Source organism: Hyperolius riggenbachi, chromosome 2 (genome assembly GCF_040937935.1).
Source record: "Hyperolius riggenbachi isolate aHypRig1 chromosome 2, aHypRig1.pri, whole genome shotgun sequence".
Classification (NCBI taxonomy): Eukaryota; Metazoa; Chordata; class Amphibia; order Anura; family Hyperoliidae; genus Hyperolius; species Hyperolius riggenbachi.
The window spans coordinates 415184319-415200479 of NC_090647.1; the positions used below are offsets into that span (position 1 = coordinate 415184319).

Genomic DNA, 16161 nt, shown 5'->3' on the forward strand with positions numbered 1-16161 from the left:
GCTAAGTGTGGGGTTTAACTCTTCTGTACCCAACCAATCCAAAAGAGCAGGAGGGATTCTGCATGTTTCTATACATAGGAGTCTTTTTTTTAAAAAAATCTTTTAGTTTTATATGTGAAACCCCTTTACATGAATACAATATATGTTTTCTTTGTAAATGTTTTATTAACATCTTAGAAAATGCTACTTTAAACTTCTTTATAGAACACACTGCATTTAGTTAGCAATTTATTATGTTTTCACACATTTGTCTTTATTGTTTATTTATTTTAACTTGTTTATCTTATTTTATTACAAAGGTGGATGCGGCGGCTGTACATAGAATGGATGGCTTAACCGCTCTGGGCATGGACCGCACTGGACTTATGCAGGATGGATTGCGAGTACCAAGTGGCATGATCTATTCTAGTCTCTGTGGTCTTGGCACAGATAAAGTTAGAGAACCTACCAATCAAATTCCAGGCCTTGGATATGCACCTGAACGAAATCCTGATTTACAGTTTAAGCCCAATGCTGCTGATACAATGGAGAGCGCTTCCATAACTGGAAAACAGCCAAATGGCTTTAACTCCTTGTTTAAAACTCCACCGGGACTGCAGAAGGCATCTGTGCCTACAAGCGAGGCACTAGTTTTGGACAGGACTGCAAATGACAAACAGAGTCCATTAAGTGTGAATGGTGCTAACTACTTACGAATTCCATGGATGCATCCTTATATGGAAAATGCTTCTCCAGCAATGTACCCCTTCATTGATTCGCCAAATAAATATTCTCTAAACATGTATAAAGCATTTCTACCTCAGCAGTCAGCCTACAGTTTGCCACAGCATTTGGCTTACCCACCTGTTTGTCCAAATGGTGAGCGCTTTGTGTATCTTCCACCTTCCCATTATGTTACCTCCCACATTCCATCAACTCTGGCACCACCCATGAGGATCCCTGCACCATCGGCAGCCCCTGCAATACCTACTACTGTACACTGTCTAGAAAAAAATTTACCATGGAAAATGGGAGTTAGTACAGGCTCTACTGTTGATCATCACGGATATTCTCATATCCAGACTAATAAACAAACTAGAGTTCCTTGTACAAAGACTGTAACACGTAGTATTTCCCCAGAAGCTTCCCTTTTATTGGCTCCTTCTCAGAGGCCATCTCCAAGGCTTCACCAGCCAGGTCAACCCATTGGGGACAGTTATTCAGAATTCCAAAACTATGTCAAAATCTCAACACCACCTACTTCTGTTGTTCACACCAAACCACACACCAGTGTGTGTAATGAGGTTACACCGTCAAGGACCTCTAGCTCCAAGATTAGCAAAAGTGTTGAGAATGATAACACACACATACCAACACACTCGAAAAGGCATTCTAAAGAACGTAAAGAGAGCAGGTCACCTGGTGTGTTGGAAAAGCAGACACCCCCTTATAAAGATGGAGTAGAAAAGCCACTTGATTTGTCTTCTAAGCTAGGTGATGCAGAATTGTCTGCAATGTTGCTTGGAGGGCATCCTGGCACTGCTCTGGGGATGAACACAAGGGATATTCAGAAAGAAGCCATCTCTCCATCTGGAAATGGCAGCTCTGTATTCCGACCAGAAATTATTAGCACTGTTTCATCATCGTGGGTAGTCCCTGGTATGACTAGCACTGAAGACCTGAATGGCATGATTATGCCACTAAAAAACAAAGCATTGGAAAGGGTGATGCCACAACAGAGAAGTTCTTCTTGTCCTCGCATAGGAAGTTCTGAAGGAGCGATTGGTAGCAATACGCATTGCGTTTCTGGTGCAGGCCGACCGGCCTCTGCTTCGCCTGCCCCCAATGCTAATGGAGAAAATAAAAGTCCTACAGATAAGACTGTCTCACAGCAGGTTCAGCCTACAAGTACACCCACTAAGAGCACTAAGGCACCAAAGTCTTCTGTTCTAGACTCTACTATAAAAGTGAGTGAAAGTGGGCTACCTCCTGCACCCATGTTTTTGCCTCAGAATGACACCTTCTCCACACCTTTGGGTTATCCCAGCAGTTTCATTCCATACCAGGTTTCGGAGAGTCTTGCTTTATCTCACTTGCACTTACACGGTAAAGCTCCTGTTTATCCCCATCCTATCTTGTTGCCTAGTGGAAGCCTTTTTCCTAGTCCAATGGCACCAAAACCTGGGATTCCCTACAGTATTCCAACTACTAGGGATTACATGACATACCAAGACATGGGCATGGTCCACCCAATTTTACTTCCGCCTTCCACTATGGAAATGAGCAAAGATGATAAAGCAGAGAGAAGATCCAGATCCCATGAGAGGCCTCAGTATGAGGAACCTATTGGCCGGAGAAGCCTCTTGGATATATCTGACTCCACTCCAAAGCAACATTTTGAGGTTACTGTGGATAAGACTGTAAAACCCCACCAGCCATCTGCAGTAACCGGAAAGCATGTTTCAAAAACAGACCTGTTATGTTCTAATGGAGATAAGGACACAAAGGTTGACAAGCATTTCATTGTCAATGGTTTCGTGCCTGAAAAGCCTGTGGTGACTGATCATCAGAAAACTGAAAAGGTATCTCAACATCGGGATGTTCTGATACCTGGAATGGAAAAGATGAGGGATGAGAATTTAAGAAAGAATGAATATCATGAATCTTTTCAGGTCCCCAAGTCATGTCAGAGTTCACCTGGATATACATTTAAACAGGGGATCCTTTCTGGAAACCAAAGCATGGATTGCACTGCAGCTGAGACTTGTGCTCGCTTCATCGTTCCTAATCCGAATAGAGACTCGCCAGCTGGATTTTATGGCCAGCCACAAGACAAGCTGCAGCAGTTTATGACAAATGGACATTTAGAAACTGAAATGGCTGAGAGAATTACCAAAGATACTATTGACGAATTTGAAACTATCGATGGAAAACTTGTGAAAACATCCAAGTCCTCCAAATTGACAAAAAGGATTGCAAGCTCTGCTGGCTATGTGGGAGATCGGTTTAAATGCCTGACTACTGAACTGTTTGCAGACTCAAGCCAACTAAGCCGTGAGCAGAGAGCTCTGCAGGTGAGAGTGCACTTTAGTTCTTCTACTTGGAATAAAGCTATTTTTAATATACTAGTAAACACAGTAATCCCTTATGGTATTTGTGAAAATCTGGACACGTTCTATAGTGCACATTGTCTGAGAATTGCCACTTGAAAGTATTAAAGCAGGATACAGAACTAAATGTGTCATCAAAGCTGGTAATGATGGCCATATACAGGCTTACCTTTCATCCTGTCTGACACAAGAACAGAATATTGCCCATCTCCCTAGCTCTTCCTAGCAGATCTCTTATCACATACCTGTGCAGAGATTGTATTGTACCAGAAACGTGGCTGGCATCACTTTCCTGTAATGAGAAGTCTTTTACATGACAAAGCTCTTTCCAATATCCTGGCAGAAGTCCTGTCAGCTAGAGTGATGCTTCACAGATACCATGCCCCAAATACCCCAGCATGGTGCTGTATCCCAGAGCAGCCAAACCCCTAAAGTCACATTACATTTGCCTATATACGTAACTGTATTTTTTTTCCTAGTTACAGTAATTTTCCTGGTTTATACATGCTCAGTTATACATTGTAGGCTTATAGCAATCTAGGATTGATTTGTAAGGGCTTGTGTAGATGGGCACTGAAACCCTTTTGCCTCCAGTGCAGCAGGTCCCAGAGAAGGCATTCTTCATGCTCTTAGAGGGCAGCATACCTGGGCCAGACATGGTGGATTTGGTGCCAGAGTTCTGGGTGACAATTGAGTTTGGCTCCCAATAGTTTCCATACTGGCAATTCTGATGATAGCTAGATATAGATTATTTTAAGGTGGGGGGGGGGGGGAGGGGTTGAGATGCTACACTTGTCAAAGATACTGGGCAGCATTAAGGTCAGGTAAAGTTTAGTGCTAGCAAAAGTTTTTTAAGTATATGGCTATCCAGGAAGGGGGTTACAATAATACATTAATGTTAGGCAAAAGAGGGGAGTTTGTAGGTAGGTTTGGAGGGGAAAGTGTTACATATAGGGGAATTACACCATCCATACGTGTCCCGATTAGGAGCACCACATTCATATGTACTGTGATGGGTGACCTCTGGAGTAGGAAAGACTCCCCATCAGCTGCACTGATTATAGCTGAAGCAACAAGGGCCAGAGCCCCCATATACACCAGCCCTGAGGGAGTGGCTTGTACTGATGCATGCTACCTGACTTGTACTGATGCATGCTACAATAATTTCTTGCTTGGTGTTAGGGTCAATGTGATTGCTTACTTATTTTTACTAATTTTATTTAAAATATGAGCCACTCCTTATTTTCAAGTGATTGTCACTGAATGTTAAATGAAACAGTATAATTTAATCTAATGCTAAAATGGCTTTATTCCTAATGACAAAGTAATGAATGTTTAACACAGTAATATAGGTGCTTCTTTTGGAAGCTATGCTGTTTGAGCAAGACTGTATTAGGCTGTTCATATAACATGTATTTGCTGCATTGAGATTGGGTGATTATCTAGAAAATGTATTAAGTGCCCATTTTAATTACTTAGATGGAAGGCTTACAAGAGGACAGTATTTTAAGTCCACCTGCTGCTTACTGTGAGGTCAGTCTTTCAAATTTTAATTATTTAGACGCTTCTGCATTCTTCCTTCATTAGCGAGTATGTGATGGGCCATGATCATTGTGTCTTCAGTACCGCCAAACATGTGCGTTTGCTAATTGGACGTTTGCCTTGCATGTAACAGTGCATCCAGATATATTCCTACCTTAATTTTACACATTCTTTACCTTTTTTGTATTCGTTCCTATTGAATTTTGATTTTGTGAGGACAAATGTGACGGGCACACTTCCTGTTTTAACTGCTCTGTTTTAAGATCTGCCTTGGCAGGAATATGTAAGCATGCTAATGCACTGTTGACACCCAGTTTCACAAAGGTGAAAAGGTCAGTGGGATGCTGAATTTGTGATGTCATTCGTGTTCACATGCCAACACTTCTAAGTGTCCCTATAACTGTTTACATCTGGGAAGCTGCCACTGCCATACTAACATGCACACCTTTTAAAGTGTACCTGTCACCAATACTAAAGCCAGTCATTTGACAGGTTCACCAAGTCATACGCTATTTCACAAGAGCAAGTGACTTCATCCTGTGGATGTAGCATAAGGGAGAACCTTACACTCCACAATATAGTGACCTACAGATGTCAAGAGATGGTCTGACATGATAATGCTTTATAGTTTTTCATTTAAAGCATCATAAAAGCATTATTTTGTGGGACAAAGATTCCCATATGCTATTCAGACCCTTTACCTCTGAGATAAATTTGTTACATATTTCACAGTCTGTATAAAAGTAGATACTGATACATTGTGTTCTGTAGAGTCAAACTTAACAACAGACTGAATTATGTGTTTCCACCCCTGTAGATATTAGAGAACCTAATTCTGTGTCACTGTGCTTGCAAAGAGTTAAAGTTCTGCTCCTCCTCCATTGCTGAGCTGCTGGCAGCGTGCAGAGAGGGCAGAGGTGTGCTTTTCATGAATAATTTCCAGAGAATGACCGGGCAGCTGCAGTATTAATTCTCCAATGTCAGGAGTCGCATCACAAATTCATAACCGCTCTCCTTTTAAAGGTGACTATACCCGTGGAAATGAGTTGGACATAGGTTGCAGGGTTAACTCCTTCATGCCATCTGATATTTAATTTAAAGCTGAATGAGGTGATGACATAAAAAAAAAAAGTTGGATATGTATATGTCTGCATTTCTTTCCACAATCAGCTGTTGACACATACCAAATCCTTAAAGCTCTGTACACCTGCTCAGCCGCTGTCGCCCAAGATGAGCAAGGTACATCTGCACGGCTGAGAATCGTGCGCCAATGATGGTAAAAGACAGCGGTTATTGTCCATTTAGATCTTCCCTTTCTGGCAGATTGGTTTAAACAATAATCACTGTTAGTCGTTCGTATCGAACGATAACAAACAGTCATACTACTACTCATGTGCGGCTAGTTACACACTTGGGGGTCCTCATTTTAGCGCTTCCGCTAAATATACAATCAGCAGACCATCGTATTCTAAAGGTACTGTGACCTATTTCATTGCAGCCCATTGAGGATCACCCATTTTATAACAATGGTGATTGAGTTTGTGTACAAAGCTTAAGTCCCAAATAGCCAATTTGTTCCCATATGTGCATTCTGCATACTACTAACTTGCTAACAGTGTGTATCCAGCACTCCACTCAGTTGTTGCTCAGTATTGAATACGTTCCAGTCGTCAACTGGCAGGGCATCTGCTGTTGGGAAAAATGGGCAGTGCTGCTTTACAGCCATTATAACTCATCTTTGAGTCTGGTGTCTACCTTACAATGTCCCCATAGGCTCTTGGGAACTTCTGCATAGCATTCTCTATATGTGGTATCCTGCCTCTGTCCCAGTTTCTCACATATTTGATTAGATCTACTGTTCTCAAGTTGTCTTATGCACAGTAGATTAGAATAAGGTGCCCATTAACATCACAATCTCCTGAACGATTGACCATACGATCGATTGCATCGGTTATTGCTAATGATGGCAATTGACGTTGAACAATGGTTCTATCAATCGTTCCATCTATCTAAATATTCAAATGATTCTTTTAATCTGATTGGATTGTTAATTTTCTCCTTCGTTGACGGGCCCGATTGAGCCAACGGTCCATTGTTCCAGATATTGGATTGTTAATGTGCACCTAGAGCCTAAGAATGAGAGTGGGGCTACCAAAGGTGATCAAGCCTGCTTAGGCACCCAAAAACAAGAGGGTACCATTAGTCTGTGTGGACTGACCCTTGAGGCAATTGTCCACTAGGGATATTTGGAGGTCCTACCACCTGCATTGCTATCTGGGGCAGCAGTGACTCCATTCATTACGACGATTGGGGCAATGCCACACAGAGGCACAAATAAATACTGCAGTGTAATAACGAATCATAAGGTTTAATGTCCTTGCAGATTGCACATGATATCCGCTTCAGTTTATGAAGTAAAGGATGTGAATAGCTTAGTTATGTTTCTGTTCTTTAGCCATCGCCAATTTTGTAGTTGGAGCAAATCAAGACATAGGTCCTTCTGTGAGCACAATTGCCTTTGGTGACAGTTGTCTTGCAGTACAGTAAACACTTTGCGTCAGCCATCACCATGTGACGCACCTGTCCCCCTGACATCAGCACAATAACAATTTGCATTGATTATATGGCTTAAAGACTAATCGCATTTAATGTTAATAATTCTCTATGTTTTTCTGTTTGAAGGCCAATGCATTTTCTGGGTATAGTCTCCTTATTATTACTACAAAACAACCCAGCTTAACTAATTGGAAAGTGGGGCAAAGAGTTGGAATGATGTGCTGTAACCTATGGCAACTAATCATATTCACCCTTAATCAGATTGGAAGAGTTAACTATGACTGTAGGTTAGTTGCTATAGGTTAAAACACCTTCTCATTGTTCTTTGCCTCATTCAATAAGCCAATGTATTCATTTTGTTACATAGTTCGCTCACAGTGGACAAGTGTGTTGTGAACTTGGTAGCAAAGGAATGTTTGTTGATTTCCCTTTTCTTTTTAGCGTGCTATGATGCGATTCTCTGAGCTTGAAATGAGAGAGCGAGAGGACCACACACCTACCAAAGACTTGGAAAGTTGCAAATACAATCAGAGTGAGCGGGATCAAGCCAACACTGCAGTGGAATATAACAAAGTAGCCTCTCTAACCTTAGGAGAATCCCTCATCAGCCAAACAGAAGGTGAGGAAAACGGGACACAGAGGCCCAGCAAGGAGCCTGCTTTTTGACTAAGAAAAGATAGTTTAAAGCGCCTGGGATGGTGGGCTCCAGTTTGAATCCAGTATGTGTTAGATTTGACTTGGCGTTTTCCAGGCATTGGTACAATAAAGATTCTGGAGCCAAGGGGAGGGTGGGGGATTGGGTGATGCAGAGTGTATGGGCATTCTGCCAACAGCCAGACCTCAGTGTCTTGTGGTTTTCTGTAAGACCTCAGTACTTCTCACTAAAGCCTCATATAATCCATCCTGGTTAGCTCTGTCCTGCTGTATGGGACTTTCTGTAAATTCTGTGAATTTCGTTTAATAGATAAATTGCCTGACTTTTATAACTAAATACTGTGAATAGGATGTGAACTATTTAGTGACTAGACTGAGAAATAGTTACCTGAATGCTTGGTGGTGAGGTCTGCAGATCCTTCAAGGAGACCTCAGATGAGGAGCTCTTGATTCTTAAAGCCGCAGCAGAATCCAGAATCCATCTCGTGAAATGAATGTGTACATTACATGCCATTGTTACAGTCTGTAGAAAAGTTGACAGTCTGAAGAGGCTCTTCTGTCTGATGTAGCCATTCCCTCAGTCTGCCCAGTGATATTGTGAGGATTATTACACTTTACAGAGACTGACAGCACAACTGTGGGAAGAGAAGTGCACAGAAAGGAGTTTGGAAAACCTTTAGGGCCGGTTCACACGGATGCTTGGTGGGCGTTTACCGCTAGCGGCCGGTACTCGTTGTTAAACGCTCCCATTCAAGTAAATGGGAGCGATTGTATCGGGCGGCGTGTATCATTTACCAGTGTTTGCGCAAATTTAGCGTTACAATCCCGATTTTTTTTTTTTTTTTTTTTTTTTTTTTTTTTTTTTTTTTACCGTCGATTCCTGGTGACCCTGGATGTTACATGCGGCGTCCAGGGTCGATTACCGCTGTGTCTTCGTGTTCCCCTGCAGGGACAAAAAAATGCAGCCAAAAGCCTCCAGACAAGGCCGATGAACGGGACTCTGCTCAAAGCCGGGCAGAAGCCCATGTGAACCAGCCCTGAAGGGAAGCCAAGGAGAATAATTGACATAAACTTGATGCACTGAATGCTCAGGCCCTTTATAAGAATACCATTTCCAAAGTGCTGTCCATCTTATACATCATTATGGTTACAGCTGTATATTTAAAGAGAACCCGAGGTGGGATTTACTTATGCTAGTGGGGCACAGAGGCTGGTTGTGCACACTAACACCAGCCTCTGTTGCCCCATGGTGTGCCTCCAAGACCCCCCCTGCGCGCTGCTATACCCCCCGCAGTGCTGGCGACACGCAGCATTTCGCCAGCACAATGTTTACCTCTCGCCTGTGTTAGCGCCACTCCCCCGCCTCCTCCGTATCGGCGCTACCCGCCTGCGTCACTTCCCTCCAATCAGCGGGAGGGAAGGGTCGCGGGCGGGTAGCGCCGATCTGGGGGAGCGGCGCTAACAGGTGTGTCGCCAGCACTGCGGGGGGTATAGCGGCGCGCAGGGGGGTCTTGGAGGCACACCATGGGGCAACAGAGGCTGGTGTTAGTGTGCACAACCAGCCTCTGTGCCCCACTAGCATAAGTAAATCCCACCTCGGGTTCTCTTTAAGTGAAACAATCCATCCTATTCATATAGATGTCATTAGCCCACTTTGTTTCTGTACACACTAATAGTGCACACATCCAATGTACACACATCCAACAAAGTGCGTGACCAGCACCATGACATGACCGGCACCACAACAAACCATTTACACAACTTGTATTTTCCCACAGAACATTCAACTCATTTACATACTGTGCATGCAAGTGATATGACAGATTGTACGACATGGCCGCATTCAAAACAAGTACGTTGTTCAAATGACGTTGTACACACATGGCCATCTGCACGATATCACCCAACAGTCGTGTGAGTTCATGCGCTATATGAATCGAGGAAACCACCAGCCAGTTATCAATCGCTCGTTTAGTCCTTTGCCACATGTACTTGATTGTTGTTCAACATACTGAAATCACACGACTGCAGACAGTCCAACTTTTCGCTGTTCATTGGTCAGATAGTTGATAGCCGAACAGATAGTAATATTGATCGATAGCTTTTTAATGATTCTGAGGGTCTGATTGATAATGCCTTTGGACAGTTTGGGAGGCTTCAGTTGCTTTGTTCCAAATTGATCCACTGCATTGAGCAATGCAGAAGGATATATACGGTAGTAAACTCAGTTGATGTTAGTTGGATTTAAATACAAGTCTGATGAGAATCGCACTTCTGATTGTGGCAGGTTTGGCTTCAAAATTTTTTTTTTTTTAACTTGTTGTATCTAATGGAGAATTTGATTAGTAACAAATTGACTTGTGTATGGCCGCCTTAAAGCCGATCTGAACCCAGAACTTCCTCTCTGCTCTAAAATATAAGCAATAACATAATAACCTTTAAAGAAAAACATTTCTTTGTTACAGCTGATACAAACCCTTGCAATAAATTGCAGTGTGTCTACTTCCTGCTTTCTTGGAAGCAGACATAGGATTAACCTCTACAAATAAGCTGTTCTTCCTAGGCAGCCAGCTGACACAGCTGAGAGAAAATTACAGTTGTGATTAGTTATAGATGAAGGGGAATTAGACAGGCTAAACTTTTTAAATACATAAATACATACAGGGTGCTTTTCTCTCTTTTTTTCCCTACTGTTCTGTGCAAAAGTTCAGGTCCACCTTAAGATAAAAAGACTGCCGTAGTATTTTTTTGTTTTGCATTATGCCATGGTGAATTCAGATAATACTTCATACTGCTAAATATTGTCTCCTGATGACAGACTAAATGACAGGGAGAGCACTTGGGTCACCTAATACTCCAGCGGCTTATGGGCAGTGAGGTGGGCAGAGGCCTTTGTGTTGTATAATACGAGGATCACACAACAGAAAACCTAACCTGCAACAACCTAGAAACACAAAAACACACTACAAAACTGAAGTCCCTTTATACAAAAAAGAGGATATGATTACAGATGCTAACTATACACCTGCACTTCATTATTCATTTGGGACAAAGAAGTTTGCTTTAAGGTACCGTAATCACTATGTGGACAGGACTGTTTCTGTAAAATGGTGCTTTGAGAGTGCTGATATGAACTTGATCACACTGATCTCCCTATGTGACGGCACGATTTCCGGCGTGTCTGTTAATGTTGCGTACACATTAGTGGCACAATAGGGGTTAGGGTTACTGTACAATGCCTGGTTAATGGGTATTGGAGCTCCATCTGTGTTAATTGCCACTCGAGCTTGGATGGCAGGGCTCTGTGAATCCCCACTGTGAGCCCTATTCAGAAGCCTTGTGCTGCTTTGCCGTTGCAGCTGAAATCGTCTCTAGCCATGTATGCAGCTTGAGTGTGTAGAGCGGAATATTTTCTGTCTCATTACCACCTCACAGCTCTGTGGTGTGAAACAGCTGCTTGCCAGTGTTTTCTCTCCACCGCACATTAACTCCTTCCTGTTCTGCAGTGCAGCAATACAGACAGACCTAAAAGCTTCCAGTACTAAATATTAATCTTAATGCAAACTAGTAGATCTTTGGCTGCCCTCTCTCTCATTGCTTATCCCAGGCTGGGTTTTAGGTGTTACATATGCACAACAAATTAAATTGTTGGAAACGACCAATGGATGAACCACTGTCCAAGTATCATTTGAAAATCAAAAGCACAGACAACGGCTAAAGGGAATGATAATTAACAGATCCCTGACTCTGCTTATTTTGAATATCGTAAGGCTCATACACACGTGCATCTGTACAACCAAGTGCACAACTTGACAATCCACATGACTTGTTTATAGGACAAGTATGTACACATGTGCTGACCAACTAAACAACCAACTCATTTACTGTATATACTGCGTGCACCATATCCTCATTCAGAAAACAAGTTGTTCAAATGACTTTTATGCACGTGGCCAACCTGCACGATAGTTGGTCAGTTGAACCACCAGTTGGATTGGGCAAACTGCCCAATTATCAGTTGGTCATCTAGTTGTTTGTTGTCCGTACACATGTGCAACTATATTCAAAACACCAAGTTGGAGCGATAGTTGGGCAAAAAAGTTGCATGCGTGTACAAGCCTTAAAAATGACTTACCACTTTGGAAAATAATCGTTCATTATCAGCAATGTGTACAGAGCTCTTTAGATTTTAAATGATGCATAAACAGGACTTCCCCCTATGGTCTTTTTCTAATACGTCATATCATGCATCGTTTAACAATCGTATCAGTTTACAATTGGTATTTTAGCTGCTGTGTTCTGCTGTTGTTCACATCACATCGCTTGACATATTCTCTATTTGACTGTGGAGCAGTCTTTCAATGGCTGTTTCAAGCAATGACTTATCTTCCAGTGTGTATGAGGCTTTAGTTTTCTCACTTGTGTATGCTGTTCAGATGAAATCCAATAAATCTCACATCATTTCTTGATAGTTTTAGGCCTTAAAACCCTGTACATACACTAGCTTAAAGGGAACCTAAAGCGAGGAAAAATATTTAAAATAAACACATGACATAGCTGCAAATGAAAAATGCATACTAACCTCACAGTCCGTTCCTCTCAGAAGCTCACCATTTTCTTCTTACAGTGATCCCTTCCAGTTATGACAATATTTTGTCAGAACTGAAATATACAAGTTGCTGTCAGTTACAACTGAATGTGCAAGGTAATGTCCATGCTTCCCTATGGCTCAAGTGGGTGATGTTACAGTTTAACAGTGCGCTGACCAGGAAGCTGTCAGGAGGTAATGGTCACTTTTTTAAAATGGAGGATGGAAAAATCCATTGATCACAGGGGACAAACAGGACGCAGGAGAGGAGAAAGAGATCGAGGAGTAGACTACGTGGGAGGTAAGTATGACCTGGGTATGGTTATTTTGACTCTTTATTTTCAGTTCAGGTTCTCTTTAAAGTCGGCTGAGGTGGCTGATGACTGATAATCCAGCGTGTGTACAGTGGTCTCCGACCTCCACTCGGCCAGCAATTCATCAGGAGGATCAACTCGGCCAAGCAACAGCCAATACCTTTGTCCTTGTGTTTGCCTCGCCCACCATTACATCTGTTGATGACACGTTCCGTTGCTATGCAAGGGGGCAGAGGGCCGACAGGTGTGTGGTGTCACGCTGTGGGCGGGGCAAGCAGCGGCCCAAAGGAATCGACTGTCACTCTGCCAAGTTGATCCGCCTGGCGGATCACTTGTAAGTTGGGCGTTGCTGTACACGTGCTGGATTATTGGTTGAGGCAGTTATCAGCCACCTCAGCTAAATTTAATCAAGCATGTGTATGGGGGCCTAAGAATATCTGTGACCACACTCTGATGTGCCTCCATATGATAGATGGCTCTATGCCAAGTGCTAGTGAGTGTCTGAGTGGTTCATGGGAGCAGTTGGGGGTCAGTTAATGCACTGCCTCAAGCAGCTCATGTAAAAGAGGCCTAATAGAGATTGTGTCTGAACTTTCGCCTTATCCTGTATTAGCAAGGCATTCCCAAAGAGTTAATCTCCTGTTTATAAAGAGGACTGCTCTGGCATATACAGCTCTGACATCATTCATGTATACAAGTGAGTTCCATAAAGGCTAGGCCCTGATCTGAAATCAGCACTCCTGAGACAGAGCCATGGGTGTCCTGGATTCTGCAGTGTAGCATACAGAATTCTCATTTGGTAATCAAAAATGGAGAGGACCTATCTAATTGTGTCAGCCACTGATTTCAGAGCTACATCCAGACTTTGCACAGCTTATTTTTTTTTCACAGGAATCGATGTACAGCTCCAGCCAGACAGAGGTTTTTCTTTCATTTTAGACATTGGGAAATGTTGCAATTAAAACTGTCAGATCATGCAGTTGCAAGTCTGTGTCCTGCAGAGATTCCCAGACATTCCCTGTTCTAATAAGTGGCAACTTCACAAGAGGGGTTGCTAGCAACAATAAATCCCTAAACACTGTTAGGCTTTGTTGTGGTCCCTAATACTTTATTTGTAATCTGCTGTAAAGTTTACTAACCTAAAATAATACACAAACAAAAACAGCCATATCTTGTTCTCTGGTTTTATATCATAGACTGCATTCTACAAAGAGACACTTGAGGAAATGTTGCTTTATTAGGAGCTACACTTCAAAGACGAGTTTGAAGTAACATTGTTAAACGTTTTATAAATTGAAATGTTTGTAAAACTTTTTTTTTTTTTACAAATGTTTTAGTTCAGAGCACAGTCCTATGACGCAGACCCTTGCATCTGCTTTCCGGTCATAATATACCCGGTCAATATTATTTTCCCAAGAAACTGTATTTTTTTTTTATTAGTAGTAGTAAATGGATTCACGTGAGTTTGGGCCTCTGTCTATGCAGAAATCTCCTGGTTATCCTTCCGTGAGGTTTGTGTTTGTGGGGGGGCTGTTGGGAATCGTAGACTGAAGGACGAGGTACATGATAAGGTGGAAAATGCTATTCCAGGCCCTTAGTGCGAAACACAGTATGCCTCCAGGAAATGTTATAAAAGCAGAATATTACTTTCGGTATGTTAGCAAGTATGAGTTTAAACTTTCCTCGATACAGAGTAGGTCCGCTTTAATAGAGCTGTTATTTCAGCCAGTTTGTGAGCCGGGGGCCACTGGAGTTGCTGCAAAGCTGTTCTGGTTGCCCAGGAGACTTGTAAATGTTGCTATGGCGATGTTTCTGCGGAGACGTTCCCCGGCACGGAAGAGAGATTATGGGATGCATGTGCCATATGAGTCATATGATTGTTTTCAGATCAAATGATCGGATGATCTAAGCAACTGGCGTGCAAGCATCACATCTGTGCAGGTCACGTGAGCGGCCGGCCCGGGAGATAATGAAGCGACAGGCGAATGTGAAGTCCTGAGACGTCAGCGAGTGAGTGCAGGGGAGTGTGTGTGATCTCATCACTGCCTTTTCCCAGGCACATTCCGGGGGAAGAGGGGGGAGGGCCGCTTCACAACCTGCTACTCTGTGCGCGTGATGTTTCCGCCGAGATGTCCCCGGATTGTCACTCAGCAGCAGTGAGAGGGGGCTTGTGAAGGAAGAATGCGTGATGTGTGCGTGCTTTCCGGATCGCTGGAGGGAAGCTGTGTGGCGGCGAGCGTTCTGCATTTCTTGTGTATGAGATGCGGCGCTGTCTGAGTGGAAAGTCTCGGGTACTTCTGTAAAGCTGCCAGTAAGAGATAATGCTGAGATAGCAGAAGAGCTCTGTCTAGCGCAGTGCTCGGCAAGCAGGCCGCAGATACTTCCCGCTCTGATCTAGCGAGCGAGGGGACTTTGCAGTTGCTTTGCGTTGATGGAGTTATTTTGAAAACAGGAAGCACTGGAAATCTGCAGTCTCAAGATAGGAAGATAGCAGAGTAAGCATAGAAAAAAAACGACATGATCATCAGCGCTGTCTGCCATGCCTGCTGAAAAATCGTTTTGTCCAAAGTAATGCTACTGTTGGGAGTATAACCAAGAGCCACAGCATTGAAACCACTGGCAGGTGGAGCGAGCGAGAATACCCCATATCTCATTATACAGGCACTTGTCAGGACATATTAGTGGCAACCTTTACTGTACTGTTGAGATGGGGGTGGATGCTAAACAATAGCGCTTGTGTGCCACTTATTTAGTGAAGTGTGACACCTTTTATTTTGTTATATTTTTGCCAAAGATGATCACAAATGATCGCCTTGGCCAAGAGAAACTAGCATCTGTAGCCAGCCTATGGATCTGAGCAGCTTTATGCAAGGACCAGATTGTGATGGCTGAACAACTGGATCACAGCACCTCCAAGACAGAGACTATTAGTAACCACCAAAAGTCGTCCATGGATGGCAGTTGGTGAACCCACAATTGTGTCTTGGGCACCCCACGGTGATACCTGTAGGGAGAAAAGCCTTGCTTTTATAGTGCAGTGTTGAAGAAGAGCAGACTGTGGACAGGAGCAGAATGTGATTAGTGTCTGCATAGCTTTGTATTGCATTGATAACTGGGTTTCTCACCCCTACTTTAATCAGGAATTTAACATATAGTTAAGATGAAATCAACAGAGATATTGAACAAAGGGAAAATATCCAGGTAGAAATATGCTTTTATTAAAGATGACTTATTACAGCAGTGTGCTGCAAACTTGCTGCATTCTTCATGGATGACTTACAAGGTTGCTTGCTTGCAAAATGCAACCCGTGTGAGTTTCAGTGCGCATTACCACAATGTGCATTACAAGTCTGCCTGATCAGTTATCAGCTTTTGTATAACCAGCATAGATTTGCTTTTTCACAGAATATGTATTGAA

The 16161-nt window shown here is 42.9% G+C and overlaps 1 protein-coding gene across 6 annotated transcripts in view; it reads left to right on the plus strand.

Annotated features, from left to right (window-relative positions):
- Positions 1 to 16161, plus strand: part of BCOR (BCL6 corepressor) — a 337930-nt gene that overhangs the window by 296626 nt on the left and 25143 nt on the right. For 5 of the 6 annotated variants that reach the window (XM_068269861.1, XM_068269862.1, XM_068269863.1 and 2 more), the window contains 3 exons: positions 300 to 3053; positions 4569 to 4622; positions 7629 to 7806. In XM_068269861.1, the coding sequence (XP_068125962.1) occupies positions 300 to 3053; positions 4569 to 4622; positions 7629 to 7806 (2986 nt within the window). The remainder of the gene's footprint in view (positions 1 to 299; positions 3054 to 4568; positions 4623 to 7628; positions 7807 to 16161) is intronic. The other variant, XM_068269865.1, reaches the window with a different exon arrangement.